The sequence below is a fragment of the Cervus elaphus genome, chromosome 14 (assembly GCF_910594005.1).
Source record: "Cervus elaphus chromosome 14, mCerEla1.1, whole genome shotgun sequence".
Classification (NCBI taxonomy): domain Eukaryota; kingdom Metazoa; phylum Chordata; class Mammalia; order Artiodactyla; family Cervidae; genus Cervus; species Cervus elaphus.
The window spans coordinates 40,274,187-40,290,487 of NC_057828.1; the positions used below are offsets into that span (position 1 = coordinate 40,274,187).

General features: G+C 41.7%; 1 protein-coding gene across 2 annotated transcripts in view; it reads left to right on the plus strand.

Annotated features, from left to right (window-relative positions):
• Positions 1–3,375: 3,375 nt before the first annotated feature.
• Positions 3,376–16,301, plus strand: part of LOC122708155 (dimethylaniline monooxygenase [N-oxide-forming] 1-like) — a 33,676-nt gene continuing 20,750 nt past the window's right edge. For both annotated transcript variants that reach the window (XR_006345027.1, XM_043924310.1), the window contains exons 1-2: positions 3,376–3,512; positions 10,266–10,403. Coding sequence is in view for 1 of the 2 variants with exons in the window: in XM_043924310.1 (XP_043780245.1) it covers positions 10,272–10,403 (132 nt within the window). In the remaining variant the exon portion in view is untranslated. The remainder of the gene's footprint in view (positions 3,513–10,265; positions 10,404–16,301) is intronic.

A 16,301-nucleotide genomic window follows, 5' to 3' on the forward strand; every position in this document is an offset into this window, starting at 1 on the left:
AAAACACAACCACTTGTAGAGTTATGAAAGTGTACACCAGACACATGAACTAACTTACATAATTGGACACACAAATGCACACTTGTGTCTTTGAAAGCTCACAACTTGAAGGTTCCCACAGATGTCACCATGTAAACATTTCCCATTACAAACTTCTTAGGCAGTTACAAAATATAATAGCACCTTAAGTGTTATACCAGTTTCTAACTCACTGTTGCAGACTTCCCCACAAAATTCTCATCAAGCTACAAAGACGTCTAAGGAAACTTAAAGTGGCTGCTATTTGCTCTAATCCTTAGATGGCAGAGGTGTGAATCACTGATTCACCACTGTTGACAGAGAAAAGACACATTTCAAGCAAAATAACTGGCCTTAAGTAGGCATGGTAGTATTTCCAATGTTACTGTTCTGCAGGTGTATTCTCACAAAAAGAAAAACAACCTCAACATGAAAGGAACTTAGGGAATTAACTCCACTTAAGAACACGTGTATTTAAAAAAAAAAAAGAAAACTATTGAAAATGGCACAGGGAGCTTCTTGATGCTTTTAGTGTGGGGGAGTTGAAGAGTAAGGACTTGTGACTGTTTTAACTTTTTTAGAGGGAGAAAGAAAAAAATTGCAATGGGTAGGTCCAATTTACAACCAGGACTAAAACTGAGTAAATTCTATGCTCTCTTTTAACATTGAAATTCTATGGCTTTAAATATGAATAGAGCAGGGGAAGAAAGGAAGGGAAGTGAGACTTCAGAAGATTGCTTAAAAATGCAACGAAGGAGCAAACAAACATCCCTCTAGTGCATCAGTCATTACAACCAAGATGTGATGCATTAACAACAAATCCTTAAATCTCAAAACTTTGAAATAAGACAAACACTGTTCCTCTTTCGTGCTATATATCCTTTGGGAGTTAAGCTCTGCTCATCACCGTTACTCAAGGCATCCAGGCTAATGGAACAGCCATGTTAAAGTTTCTCCTCACCACACAGAAGGAAGTGAAAGTTCTACGGGATCTCATGCTACTGCTAAGTCACTACAGTCCTGTCCGACTCTGTGCGACCCCATCCCTGGGATTCTCCAGGCAAGGACACTGGAGTGGGTTGCCATTTCCTTCTCCAATGCATAAAAGTGAAAACTGAAAGTGAAGTCGCTCAGTCATGTCTGACTCTTCGCGACCCCATGGGCTGCAGCCTGCCAGGCTCCTCCATCCATGGGATTTTCCAGGCAAGAGTACTGGAGTGGGGTGCCATTGCAATTAAATCCTCTGAGCCCAGAAAAGACACTTGCTACTTTGGTTCACAGTTCACTGACCAGAACTAGTCACATGTTCCCAACCAACCAGTAAGGGGCCAAGAAGTTCAATCCTGCCATGTACCCAAAGGGCAGAAATTCCAAGTTACTCCCTAAAGAGCACCATCATCCACCAGTTCAGTTTCTTAGGGCCTAGGTTTGTTTCAAAAAGGGGCCCAGATAGATTTCACCATTCCAAGGCCTCAAGTACAACTAATTGACAATAAACCCTAAAATTAGAAGAAAAAAAAATTGAAGGTGCTGTTGAAGGCCAGTGTTTTCATTTTTAATTACTTTAAGTTTCTTGATAATTATGGAAAATAAGATGTTATGATCAATGGCTAGGTTTATACACAACAAACACTATAAAATTTTTGTTTCCACTTATGTTAGCAGCTTGCCTGGTAAGGCCCTGAGACCTCCTTGGTGGGAACCAAGGGGGATGTATAATCAAGGTAAGTGCTTAAGTACTGGGGTTTGGGACACTGATCGTGTCCCTGGTTCTCAAGGTATCCATGACTCAATATCAAACATATTTTGATTTTTAAAAACACACTTGAACTAGTAGTAGTCTTGAAGCCTTAATTTCGGGGTAAAAATTAAAGCTTTGAAATCATCCAGATACTATCATCTTCATAGCTACAGGAAGGCAGCTGAGCTCAAAAGCCAACAATGCTGTTTCGGTGCCAAGACTTCAATAAGCCAGAAACAAGGCAAAGGGTGAGTATTGTGAGCCAGCAACAGACCCAACAATACAGAAGGCCCTCTGAATGTAGGGCTAAAGGCTGTAGTGAAACTGTGTTGAAAATCAAGGGGGAAAAAAAAAAAGATTTGTCTTTCCAGAACCTTCTCCATGTTTCAGTCATACCAATCTGTCTTGGAGTTTAGTCTCTGTACCTGTGGAAGTCATTTCAATATTGTAAATCAAAAATCAAGACACCTTATCTGGTCTAGCAATAGCATCATCATCATCCCCATCACAGCCATCTGCAACGTGTGTACTATGTACAAGACTCTATACAGATTGCTTCATCCAGTCCCCACCACAACTATGAGGCAAGTATTAGTATGCTTATCTTAAACTGAGGAAATTAAAGGTTTATAAAGTTAAATAACTTCCCCAAGATTACTCTAATAGTGCCTGGTGAAATGTTACTTAAACCCAGGACTTCTGATGCCAAAGATTGTGCTCCTTCCATATATTTGTTATATTTCCCAAGTGCCTTGGCAATCATCTGCATTCATGTCTTTAAAGATGGGAAGATGGGATGGACATTTACATACTACTACATATAAAACAGATAACTAATGGGGATTTACTCTATAACAAAGGGAACTCTACTCAATACTCTGTACTGACCAATATGGAAAAAGAATCTTAAAAAGGGTGGGTATATGTAAACGTATAACTGATTCCCTTTGCTGTATGCCTGAAACGAACACAGCATTGTATATCAACTGTACTCCATAGAAATTGATTTTTAAAAAATAATAAAAGTATATAAATAAATTAATTAACACAGAAAAACTGAATACTAATATGGGTGATGTATGATTTGGAAACAATAAGCATTTTCTCTAAATGAGAAATGCATCAAAATGTTAAAACGTGACTCTTCGGTGTAGCAGCTGTTGCCATGATTGCCTTATTTTATTTACTCCGTCCTCTTTTAAGAATGAAATCTAGGAACAATGAATATGCTGCTGTGACTCCCTAAAATAATTTCTCTTTTGCAGGGAAAAGAGTAAGCCTAAAGTACATATCACCAGTATTTATCTTAGCATTTCACTGTTGCAATTAATCAAGTTAAAATATAAATAATGGCTAAACTTAGATTGCAAATTCTGCATAACATTCCTTATCTCCTAGAACAGGGTTCATCCGGTGTACCCAGGATGCCTAGGACAACACTGGCTCTGGATCATATAGTTCAATTTCTGCAAACTCTTAACTGAGGCTGGGACTTGGCATCAGGAATTTCAAGTACATAAAGTAAATAACCAGATATAACCTCTGATTCTTTTGATTTAGGGAGGTGGGGCCCAGATTTTTCCTGTTTTGTTATTGTGCTTCAGGACAGAGTCACCTCACCAGAATGCCACTCCCTTGGTCTGTGGAGAGCTATAAAGTCACTCCCCCTCCCAAAGGACAAAGAGGGGTAAATGCTTGAGTACTTGTAACGGGACGGTAAAGTCAGATAGTATCAAGTCTTCTGTGTACACTGGTAAGTACATTGCTGGGTAGACTACTAAGTGGTTAATCAAGGGGAAAACGTGTATTCCTAATGCAAAGGGAAATCAGTACTTTTTCTTAAGAGCTTCCATTAATAGCTTCTAACTTGGTGTCAGACAATGCTTTGGAGGTTTGTCTACCAAATGTTGGCATGAGCTCGGAGACAGGGGCAATGACCCCTCTCTTTTGAATCTGACCAATTTATGTTGCATGTTGTCTTTTTTTCACTCAGTTAAATTCACAGGAGTGTAAATTTTAAGAGTTTCAAAACTCTCTTGTAAATATCCAGTTGAATGCCATCTGATTTACAGATGGAGAGACTGTCTGTCCTTTGTTATTTGCTAGCTTCCTCTCCAGTCAAGGGAATATCTGTGGCCTTGTAACTGGTATGGCGAATTTAGAACCTGGCAGAAATTTTTTTATCAGGTGGTTGTGTTTCGGAAGAGGCTGAAGGAGGGGGGAACAGCTGCTGGGGGTTAGAAATCCCAGAGGATGGCCCTGCTCTAAGCCAAGTTTCTCACAAGTTTGTGTTTGGTTGTTCCCAAGAGCTAAGTGTACCCCCTCACTCACCCCCCCAACTGCCGTTCAACTAAATCTACTATCTCTGATTACTCCTGAAATGAACAGCCCCCTAAGGATATTGTACCATTGTACAGTCTGTGCCAATATCCATTGCTAAGAGGATGTATATGTGTGTATACGCCCATGTGTGAGAGAGAGGACGAGAGACACAACATGGGACAGAGAGACAGAAAGAGAGAAATGGGAAGGGGTGGGTGGGTAATGTACAAATAAAAGACTGGATACAAGCCTGTCTGGCTTCCCTGGCAGCTCAGAGGTAAAGAATCTGCCTGCCAATGCAAAAGATGAGAGTTTGATCCCTGGGTTGGGAAGATCCCCTGGAGAAGGCAATAGCAACCCTCTCCAGTATTCTTGCCTGGGAAATCCCATGGACAGAGGAGCCTGGTGGGCTACAGTCCATGGGGTTGCAAAAGAGTCACGACTTAGTGACTAAACATGACTTAGTGACTAAACACAACTTAGCCACTAAACAAGAAGCCTATCAGCACCAGTGAAGATGGCTTCCTTTGAAATACATAGATGAGTCACACCAGAAACTTTTAACACTGGTTAACTGCTGGACTAGGTATAAGATAGTTTGCATTTCTTGACACCAGTAGATAAGGTATCCTGATCAATTAAAATATATTCAGAGGAAAGGCTATAACCCAGAGATTCCCAAACCTCCTAGGTTCAAGGGGCTCTTTAGTGTGCAAGTAATTTTGTCATGGGGCCCCCAAGCTATAGCTCCTCTTATTAAATAGTCACATCCAAACAACTTGTGTATTTCTGTTCTTTGTATTTGTATTTTTATTCTGTTCTCTGTATTTATGCTTTTGTTATTTTTCAATCAACCTTGTAGTTGTTTGAAATAATAATACACAAACTTAAAGGAAAATGGTATTTTTATTTTATACTTGAATAATCGCAATTACTTAATAATGAGGTGCACACAGCACTGCTCAACTCTTGGAATCAGATCAAATATTCATTTCCTGTTCTCCCTCAACTGTTCACTTTTTAACATTGCAAGAGTCAGAAACCTAGCTTTGCAAAGATGTTACATCATGAAATAGAACACATCCCTATCTGATATAAAAATTGTGAACTACCTCCAGCTAATACTTCGGTATTCAACAGACATGGAGTATTACTATGCTTTCCTCAAATTTTTAAAATAACTCAGTACCTCTGCACACAATTCTGGGAATGACAGCCCTAGCTTCATGTTTTAACCCCCTATATCATCCTAATAAACCAACAGAGGCACTCAATCTGACTACGGTACATTATATTTTTGCATCTTACTTCTTTGAAGTAGAGGCAGTGATGTAAAATGCTTAGGAAAAGACTAGTGGTTTGTTTGTAACCCCCATGGTTAAAAATCAGTGACTTGGATGCAACCGACAGTAATTTCTCAACTCACTTAGCAATTTTGTGTTGCTTAAGTTATTTTGTTTGATGGTTTTTATAAACTCACTTTCATCCAGTGGACACTTCACCAATTTGGTCATACTTTTTATTTTTATTACTTTTTTCATATTTAGTCAGCTTTGAGGAGGCTTTCTTCATTGAAATAATAATGATGATGGTGATGATGCACTGCTTCTAAAACCTCTGGTAAAGGAATGGCCAAATTTTTATTGTATATTCACATTAGAAATAATAGTATTTTTAATAGTCCTTTTGTATTAGCATGTGAAATAACACTAATCAGTGGCATTAGAGTATTTTTCACCTTAATAAAGTTTCCTACTCTGTTATCAATCTTTGTCTAACCTACAGCAGTCACTGACTAGAAATTATTTTTAGTTAAAAGAAATAATAAAAGCAGATAATACTTTTTCTAAAAAGCACTTATTAATTTTTTAATCACTTTGGTTTCATAGAAGTATCAATACTTGAAGGAATGATTGGAAGCATTAATTTTCATTAGCATGTGAATGCAGTATTTACCTTGAGTGCATATGTGCTCATGTATTCTCATATTTGCTTTTCCAAGCATGAGAACAATTCATGTGAGACTATGGAAACACACCTAGTAGATCTGAAATGAAAACTTAAAGAAATAAAAAGAAAAGTCCTGAAGGGTGATTTGAAACCTACTTTTTCTCCTTTTATCTTTTTCTCTCTTTCCCTTTCTCTCATCATCAATTCTTTTATTTCCCTACTCATTTCCTTCACTTGCTAGAACACAATCTTTAGCTATAGTTGCCTCAATTCTCTCTTATTCCAAATAAATAAACCCAAAATTATCAAGGCAGATATCTACAAAAATATCAGATTCAAGAAAATGTTCCTGAATATGTAAAAATAACATAGCAACTTCTATTCTGAGATAAGAATGTCCCAAGTACTATGGTAAAGTGTTTTACACATCTGTTGATACATTCCTACAACAGGTTCAACTTCTAGCTTTACTTTTTATTTATTTTTATTGAAATATAATTGCTTTACAATGTTGTGTTAGCCTCTGCTGTACAATGAAATGAATCAGCCATATGTATACATACATCACTTCCCTCTAGGGCCTCCCTCCCTGCCCTCCCCCACATCCCACCCATCTAGGTCACCACAAAGCACCCAGTTGAGTTCCCTGCACTCTACAGCAAGTTCTCACTAGTTATCTATTTCACATGTATCCAGTGTATTTTAACATATTTACTGTAAATATGTTCTTGCCAGGAAAATCCCATGGACAGAGGAGCCTGGCAGGCTACAGTCCATGGGGTCATAAAGAGTCAGAAAAAATCACACACATACACAGCAACACGCCAACCAAGTGTATATATGTCAACCACAACTAGCTTCATTTTAGAGAGAAGGAAACTGAGACACAGAAACAAATTACTTGTATGACATCACACTGCTGGCAATTAGCCAACACGAAACTGCCAGCTCAGGTCTGACTCCCAACTACCCTACTTTCCCACAAAAAATCCACAGAGGTGTTTACTTCTCCAAAAAGGCTGGCTGCATCTGGCCCACACCGAGTAGCAGTGATGACCTGGGGAGGGAATTTCTATGGATTGTACATTTGATAGAAAGTCATTTTGAGGACAGACTGTCTGACCCAGGATATTAGCTCCCAGAAGGTATTTACTCAATTATTTTTTTAATTAAAAAGATATAAGGTGATGAATTAATTCATTTTACCTGTCAGGAAATCAACCCATTGCCATTTATGCAACTACTAGTCCAAGCCAAGCATGCAGCTAGATGCTATGAGAAAATTAAGAGACAAGTCAAAGAAAATGGCCTTCTGTGAAGAAACATATAAGCTTATGCAGAAAGAAGACTAAACACATACAATTCAGTGAATCAACAGAGTAATGTAGTCCCCTCATGTGGGGAACAGGCTATTTCTTACAGGAGTCAAAAGAAAAGCCCTCCTGAGAGTCAAGCCTCCGTAAAGTCAAGTGGTCATGATGCCTCTATGGCCAATCTCTGGCCCTTACTCTCACTGCTACCTCTCTCTGGAGGGCACTTCCTCCACTCCTCTGCCCACTGGAATTCTTTTCATCATTCAAAGCCTGGAGCAAACAGTACACTTCTGTCTTGCTTTCCCAACTCCCCAAAGTCAATATTAACACCTCTTTCATCATGCTCTTGTTGCAAAGCACACATGAAACATATCTCTGTGTTAGCACTTGACACAGATTGTGGTATTTATTTTCAAATCTTACTTTCCCACTGAATGATAGCTAAAGAAGGCATTATGCCTTATTGATTCTTTTGTACCCCTGAATACCTTGCCTAGGGCTTAGCAGCATAGAAGCCCCTCATTGAGTGTTTGAAGGGTAATTAATCAGAAGATGAATCATAAAATCTGGCTTGAGAAGACCCTATAGGGCATTAGATGCCACCCTCCACATTACCTACAAATTTCCTACTTACAAAATCTCCCCCAAAAACCATCATACAGACTGTCTGAACAAAATAAATAACAGAGCTTGAAATGTTGGAAAGTGCTTATATTGACCTAAAATTTGCCTCCCTATAACATCTTCGAATCCATAATTGGCCATAATTCTTATCCGTCCATGATGATTCTTCAAATGTTTAAAGGCAGATGTTTAAAGTACTGTGTCAGGCCCTTGGAATAAGAGTCAGTACAGATACTCTCTTTTATAAAGTGAGCTCAAGGCAATTCCATCAGCAGCTAGAGCATGACTTCCCCCAAAGGGAACCCACTAACTTTCCCCAGTAAATCAAATCCAGTTGGAGCAAATTGGCTCTATAACACTTTCACATGATACCTAAACAAATGAGCCTTTTCATTTCACTCAAGAAATATTTGTGGGGACTTCCTTGGCAGTCCAGTGGTGAAGACTGCACGTCCACTGCAGGCGGGCAAGGATTCAATCCCTGGTTGGAGAACTAAGATCCCACATGCACAAGGAGTAGCCAAAAAAATAAAAATTTTAAAAACACATATATATTTTAAAAAAGAAATATTTGGGGGAGCTAAGCATCAATTACATTATGTTCCAAGTGCAGCCCTAGACCCTGGGGTCACAGCAGAGTACCAACCAGATGAAGTCTCTGTACTTGAACTACTACTCTGGGTCTCAATCCTGAAAAACAAAAGATGTATATTCAGTTTTGTGGAACAAGCTCATCTCTGAGACAAGGAAATGCAAATGTCCAGGAAGATAGTATCTTTGAGGTAATTTTGCATCTACTCTTTGATCCATCTGGTTTAAAATTTTACTAACTTAGGGAGAGGAAAATGTCACAAAAAAATTTGGGGGCACAACACCTAAAATCACATGATAAAGAGTTAAGCTTGTGCGTATTGACCAAAATGCTATAAGAATTTAAAGAACAGAGGCTCAGTGATGGGAAAGGCAAACCGGAAGCTGATTTAGGGAAATGTTTTTATACTTACAATAGCTTCTATTTATTGAGCACTTTCTATTGTGTGTTTTTATTGAGTGTCCCAGGAGCACTTCTAAGCCAACTGCCATGTGTTGTTGACTCACTTGATTCTAACAAAACCCTGCAAGGAAAACACTACTACTTTCTTCCCTTTTTATGATACACAGAGGAGTAGAATAATTTGCCAAGGTCACAGACAATGTGGTCCAGAGTCTGGTTGCTTAACCCAGGGGTTCCCAGCCCCCTGTGGCCTGTTAAGAACCCGGCCACACAGCAGGAGGTGAGTGGAGGGTGAGTGGGCAAGCAAGGATGGTGACTTTTCATCTGGCCCTGGCCATTGCTCCCCATTGCTTGCATTACCGCCTGAACCATCCATACCTCCACCCTAATCCCTGGAAAAACTGTCTTCCATGAAATCATTCCCTGGTGCCATAAAAGTTGGAGGCCACTGGCTTAACCAGTACATTATATTGCCTCTCATCATTCGTACAAGTTCATGTTAACTCATGGCCAAAGTCAGATACCCTTCCATCAGTGCCAACAGTGACACGATGGTTTCCTAGAGGTGAATCAGGACTCTGTGGAGACAAGAGGAGAATTCTCCATGCCTACCTTTCCAGCCCACGCCTTCTCTCTCCCACTGGTGACCATCCACTGGCAGCAGGGAGGAGAAGGACGACAGCGCAGCTGGGATGCTGGCAGTTTGCCAGAGTCAGGGAGCTGCCAGGGCAGTGTTGTAACAGCACCCGTGGTGGCCACAGTGTCTTGGCTCTGCATCTCAACCCCACTCCACCAGCTTCTAGGTGACCTTGTATCACATCTCACCAATCTGAGATTCGATTTCATGTGTTCATAAAAAACTGAGTTTGCCAAGGTGATCCTTCCCCGGTCTCCTGCTCTATTATTTCACTCGAGGGTTTGTGGAGGAAGGCTGGGGGCAGCAGCACAGTGCAGAACACAAAACTCCATGTACTAAAGAATCCAATTTCAGCCGTTCTGCCAAAAGCCACAGACTTGACAACTGTACTGTTATTTAGAACCAGTTCTGCGTGAGGGGGTGGGAACATACGAAGCACAGGGTTAAACATTTCCCTCCTCGCATTCACAACACCAGAAACCAGCTACCAAGGATTCAAAAGGATCATAGCGGCTGTACTAGTTTGCATTCCCACCAACAGTGTAAGAGGGTTCCGATCAAATCCCTTAATCTTTCCAATTCTTTTTCCTGGTTCGCTAGAGCAGCCAAGGATGGGGTGGGGCTTTCACTTGCAAATAAATGGTTCTGCTTCATTGCCCCACACAGGACAACATGGCCAAACGAGTTGCGATTGTGGGCGCTGGGGTCTCTGGCCTCGCTTCCATCAAGTGCTGTCTGGAGGAAGGGCTAAAGCCCACCTGCTTCGAGAGGAGTGAAGACCTTGGGGGGCTGTGGAGATTCACCGTAAGTAGGGTTTCAGTGACTTTGTTGTGTGTCTGTTGGAAAAGGGTTGACTGGTGCAAAAAGAGATTGAATTTCTTCCACAAGGGCTGGCACCCATGAGAAGGAGCTAGAAACATCTGCTGAACAGGGGGACAGAAAAGGCCACTGAAAATGATTTTTTATAAAAAGAAGCAGGGCACAGACTGAATTTGGGTGGGAAGTGTATCAGCTGCCTTATAAACTACACCCAAAACTAAGATAAAGAAAGTTGCCCACGAAGGGTAGAAGAGGATGAAGTGGCTGAGACAAGCCAGGAAAGCTCAGCACAAGGGAGGATAAGAGCAGAACTCTGGGGGTCTGAAGCAAGAAACTGCAGTGTGGGGGCAACGGTATGAATACAGTGCAGGGATTTCTGCCTCTGCCTGCAAGACTGAGCTGCTTATACCAACTTCTTTTTCCAGCCCTGCTCTATCTGAAGTAAAGCAGCATAAGACTCAGTGTAGGGGGAGTTCTGTGCTCAAGGTCTTGTGGTCCGGGCAGTTCCAATCCATGCCAAGAACAATCACAAGTAAAGGAAGTGAGTTTGGAGAATTTTTTATTGCTGGAGGAAAATAAAAGTAATATTCTCAGGACTACAGTATGGATTGGAGAAGGGAGGAGGGAGGATGGAGGAGCGGGAACTATAAAGCCCACCCTTGACTGGCCTGGGACCCAGGAGAATCACAGGGGCCCTGCTGGAGGTCACTGAAACCCTGTGAACTCCACGGCTCAGCCAGAGAGTTTTTTTGCGTCAGATTTCCCCAAACCTCCTATTTTTCCTTTTTCTCAGGAGAACGAGAACATTTCCCATGAGCTTTAAATGTGCTAAGAAGAACGATGTCAGGAAGAATGAAAAGGAGCAAGGTGTCAGATATTCTTGCCTCAGAGCCCCTAAGAGACTAAGAGAAAGACCTAGCATTCTCTTATTATAGAAGGGTAGAACTCAGAACAAGAATAAAGCACTCATTTTCTAATTCAGTGAGCAAAGCTCCAGAGAGGCCAAGGGTGCTAGTTTAGTCCCAGCATAAACCAGCTTGGCTCACATAAAGAAAAACTGCATATCTTGAAATGTGTCCAACCACCAAATGTGACCATCGATGCACAGAGACCTCCCTAAGGGGCCTAGGGAAAAGAGAACTTCTGTTCCTAGGATTCAAACCACATACATTCCAATAGACAAGCAGAACCTGACATGTATGCCATAATTCTAGCCTCTCATGGCCATTGAAGACATTGCTAATCAAACACTATTAGGACTCAGGGACTCATACTCAGATGTTTGCGACTCTTTAGACTGTAGCCTGCCAAGCTCCTCTGTTCATGGGATTTTCCAGGCAAAAATATTGGAGTGGGTTGCTATTTCCTCCTCTAGGGGATCTTCCCAACTCAGGGATCAAATCCATGTCTCCCATGTCTCCTGCATTGCAGGAGATTCTTTACCTCTGAGACATCAGGGAAACCCAATCAAACACTATGCCCTCCCCCTAATGAACCTCAGAATCCTTCTTAACACAATACCCCAGATTAGCACTAATTATTCTGATGGATTAGCATTAATCCATCAGAGTTGAGAGCTGGCTTGCAGATAAAACTGCCAGAATAGAGGGACAATTAGTAGAGTTGTTTGGTTAAAGTAATCTCAGTCATAGCAAAATGTAAGCACAGAGACCTTGGGATACCAGAGAAAAATGCCCCTTATGTCAATCACATATATCCAATTATTAACACACTAAAAAACCGTTGAGGAAGAATCAAGAGAAATATGTCTTAGATCCATCTCTGCCCAACTGGCTATGTGATTGGGCAGGTCAAATACCTATGCACAAAGCACTGTGAGGGACACAAAAATGAGAAACAGTCATCCTGCCCTGAGGAGCTACTACGAGACTGATAGAATAAGGGCAGGATCTTACAAGTCGGGAGCAGTACTCTGGGCATTTAAATGAGGTCAGGATTACATCCACTTGCGGGAAGCCAAGGAAAGCTTCATGGAGGAGATAGTGTGTGATGGACTCTGGAAGATTTCAACAGGCAAATGATATTGAGTGGGAAATACCAGGGAGGAGATTGTAAAGAAAAAGTACTGTGCTTGTTGGAAAATAAAAATAGCTTATTGGTATAAGAAAACATGGAAGAAGAGGACAGTGGTGGAATGTTTGAGGAACCACACTCCATTTAGAAGGAGCTTCCCTGGTGGCTCAGCTGGTAAAGAATCCACCTGCAATGCAGGAGATGAAGGAGATGCCGGTTCGATCCCTGGGTGGGGAAGATGCCCTGGTGGAGGGCATGGCAACCCACTCCAGTATTCTTACCTAGAGAATCCCATGGAGAGAGGAGCCTGGTGGGCTACAGTCCTTAGGGTCAAAAAGAGTCAGAGACAACTGAAGCAACGATGCACACACACACGGACTCCATTTAGAAAACAATGGATAATAAGCAGAATTAATATGTCTTTCTTTGCGGCTGTTGTGTTTGTTTTGTTTGCATGATAGGAAGACCCATATGTGTTTACAGGTACTTGGATGACAGGAAATGATTGAATACATTAGTCCAAATTGAGACAAAATCCTAGCAGAAAAAGGAAGAAGTAGAATTGCAGACCCAAGTGGAAGGATTTGCCTTGGGAAATTGCAGAGGCATACTTTCCTCGGAGACAGGAAAGGAAGGAAAAATGGACATGGACAAGAGATGCTAAGGTGGGGGAAAGAAGACACAGGAGCAAACACAATGGAGGCCTCAATTCTTTCAGGAAAACACGGCATCTGTGGAGGCTGAAGAAGTCAGGGTGGAGAATGAAGGAAAAAAGAGGTCACTGTGAGGCAAGTGATAGCACATCAAAAGGATGATAAAGAGGGCAACCCAGCAGTAGCCTAAGTAAAACGGTACCCTACTAACAACTCTTTTCAGTCCCCACTACCTCATCTGTAAAATGAGAACATGGAGTCAGTTTAAAACATAGATAAAAGCTAAATTACTAGGATCTTGGGAGGCAGGGAAAATCACCTCCATCTTCATTCAGCAGCCCTCTCTTGATACAGAAGCCTCTTTAAGGCACCTCTGTACTACCTGGAGATTCCTCTAAAGCCTCTAAACTAAGTGACCTTAAAGGGAACTTTCAGCATGCTATGAGTCTCCTGAGTCTTTCTAGAGACATCCCTTCCAGCTCCTACCCCAGCAGATACACACACACACACACACAAGATGGTTAGAAATGTCTTTGCAATCAAAGCAAGTGGCACATTCAAAACCTGTAGAATTAGAGAGTCTGTCCAGGCAAGGGCTGTCCTTGCCACAAAATGTACAAGGGTTATCTTTAGGACCTGTTCTGGGTGGAAGGGGCCACAAAGCAAAAACAAACAGGCAAACTGCAGAAACCTAATAAAACAAATATGGAGACGGTTTCCATTTACAAATGGAGAAATGCCTTCAACATTACAGAGATTATGAACTACTGCAGTTTAACCCAGTATTCTTGTGGGCATAACTCTGGCCTTTTCTAGACCACAGTCTTAAAGAGGAAGCAGACAAAGGTTGCAACGGAGAAGAAAGCCCATCATTCATTGGGGCGGGGGAGGGGTTGGCAATGTTTCAAAAGAAAAGAACCCACTTGTGAGCACCAACTCCAGTGGCAGCAGGAGGTAAGTGTGGAACATCTGTTCTACAGCCAACTCTCTCAGACTCTTGAAAGGGAAAGGAGGCTCAGAACAGTAACGCTAAAGGCTGATTATTCAACTGTAGAGGAATAATTGAAGAAAAACGTGCCAGGAATTATCCTGTCGCTCATAACTAATATTACTCTTAGAGTGTTTTAGGTTAGGAAGAAGCCTTGAGAAATAGCCTTCCTGTAGAACCACACTGACATCATCTAGAGGTAATTATACCATGCTGACAGAAAGAGATGGGAATGCCACACCACCTGACCTGCCTCTTGAGAGACCTGTATATAGGTCAGGAAGCAACAGTTAGAACTGGACATGGAACAACAGACTGGTTCCAAATAGGAAAAGGAGTACGTCAACGCTGTATATTGTCACCCTGCTTATTTAACTTATATGCGGAGTACATCATGAGAAACCCTGGGCTGGATGAAGCACAAGCTGGAATCAAGATTGCTGGGAGAAATATCAATAACCTCAGATATGCAGATGACACCAACCTTATGGCAGAAAGTGAAGAGGAGCTAAAAAGCTTCTTGATGAAAGTGAAAGAGGAGAGTGAAAAAGTTGGCTTAAAGCTCAACATTCAGAAAACTAAAATCATGGCATCTGGTCCCATCACTTCATGGGAAATATATGGGAGACAGTGGAAACAGTGTCAGACTTTATTTTTGGGGGCTCCAAAATCACTGCAGATGGTGACAGCAACCATGAAATTAAAAGACGCTAACTCCTTGGAAGGAAAGTTATGACCAACCTAGATAGCATATTAAAAAGCAGAGACATTACTTTGCCAACAAAGGTCCATCTGGTCAAGGCTATGGTTTTTCCAGTGGTCATGTATGGATATGAGAGTCAGACTGTGAGGAAAGCTGAGCGCCGAAAAATAGATGCTTTTGAACTATAGTGTTGGAGAAGACTCTTGAGAGTCCCTTGGACTGCAAGGAGATCCAACCAGTCCATTCTGAAGGAGATCAGTCCTGGGTGTTCATTGGAAGGACCGATGCTGAAGCTGAAACTCCAATACTTTGGCCACCTCATGTGAAGAGTTGACTCGTTGGAAAAGACCCTGATGCTTGGAGGGATTGGGGGCAGGAGGAGAAGGGGACGACAGAGGATGAGATGGCTGGATGGCATCACCAACTCGATGGGCATGAGTTTGAGTAAACTCTGGGAGTTGGTGATGGACAGGGAGGCCTGGCGTGCTGCAATTCATGGGGTCGCAAAGAGTTGGACACGACTGAACGACTGAACTGACTGACTGACTGACTGACAAAAACACATTCTGCTTCACCCTTCACATCTCTGTAACAATAATCCTCCCCTGGAAAGACATTCTTCCTTCTGTGCATCAAGGTCTTTCCCTCCACACATGTATCCTTTTGCTTATTCCAGTTATTGAGCACCCACTACGTGCCTTGTGCTGTGCTGTACTTAGTCACTCAGTTGTATCAGACTCTTTGCAATCCATGGACTATAGTCCACCAGGCTCCTCTGTTCATGGGGATTCTCCAAGCAAGAACACTGGAGTGAGTTGCCATGCCTTCCTCCAGGAGATCTTCCCAACCCAGGGATCAAATCCAGGTCTCCTGCATTGCAGGCAGATTCTTTACCAGCTGAGCCAGCAGCAAAGCCCAAGAATACTGGAGTGGGTAACCCATCCCTTCTCCAGGAGAACTTCCCGACCCAGGAATTGAACTGAGATCTCCTGCATTGCAGGCGGATTCTTTACCAGCTGAGCAACCCAGCAAACCCATGAGGCACCTTATGTACCACATATTTTTGGATTCAGTGAGGGCAATGATTAAGTATAATACTTCACCCCTTAAATCATTGAAGGTTTCTTTAGGTGTATTCAGCCTAACTCTTACAGGGGCTGAAATGATCTGTTAAATGGGTACCTTTTTACTTCTTCTTAAAAATTTTAAGTTCAGTAATCTTAGTAGATTTCATTTTATTCATATATTAAACAAACATGTATTGAATTCATATCATCTTGGAAGAGATCCACCTGATAGGCCCCTACCCTCTCATGGGATTCCTCAAGCCTTCTCTGAGGTTTCCACAGTCTGCCTGTGCTGTAGATCTGAAGACAGATCTATAGACTGTGGACAGACTATAGGCTGTCTGACTATAGGGAAAAGAAGTGACAAAGTAAAATGGGCTCTGACTGTTCAAAGGAGAGGAAAAGAAGGAAGTAATTGTTCTTGAGAACAAGAGCTGT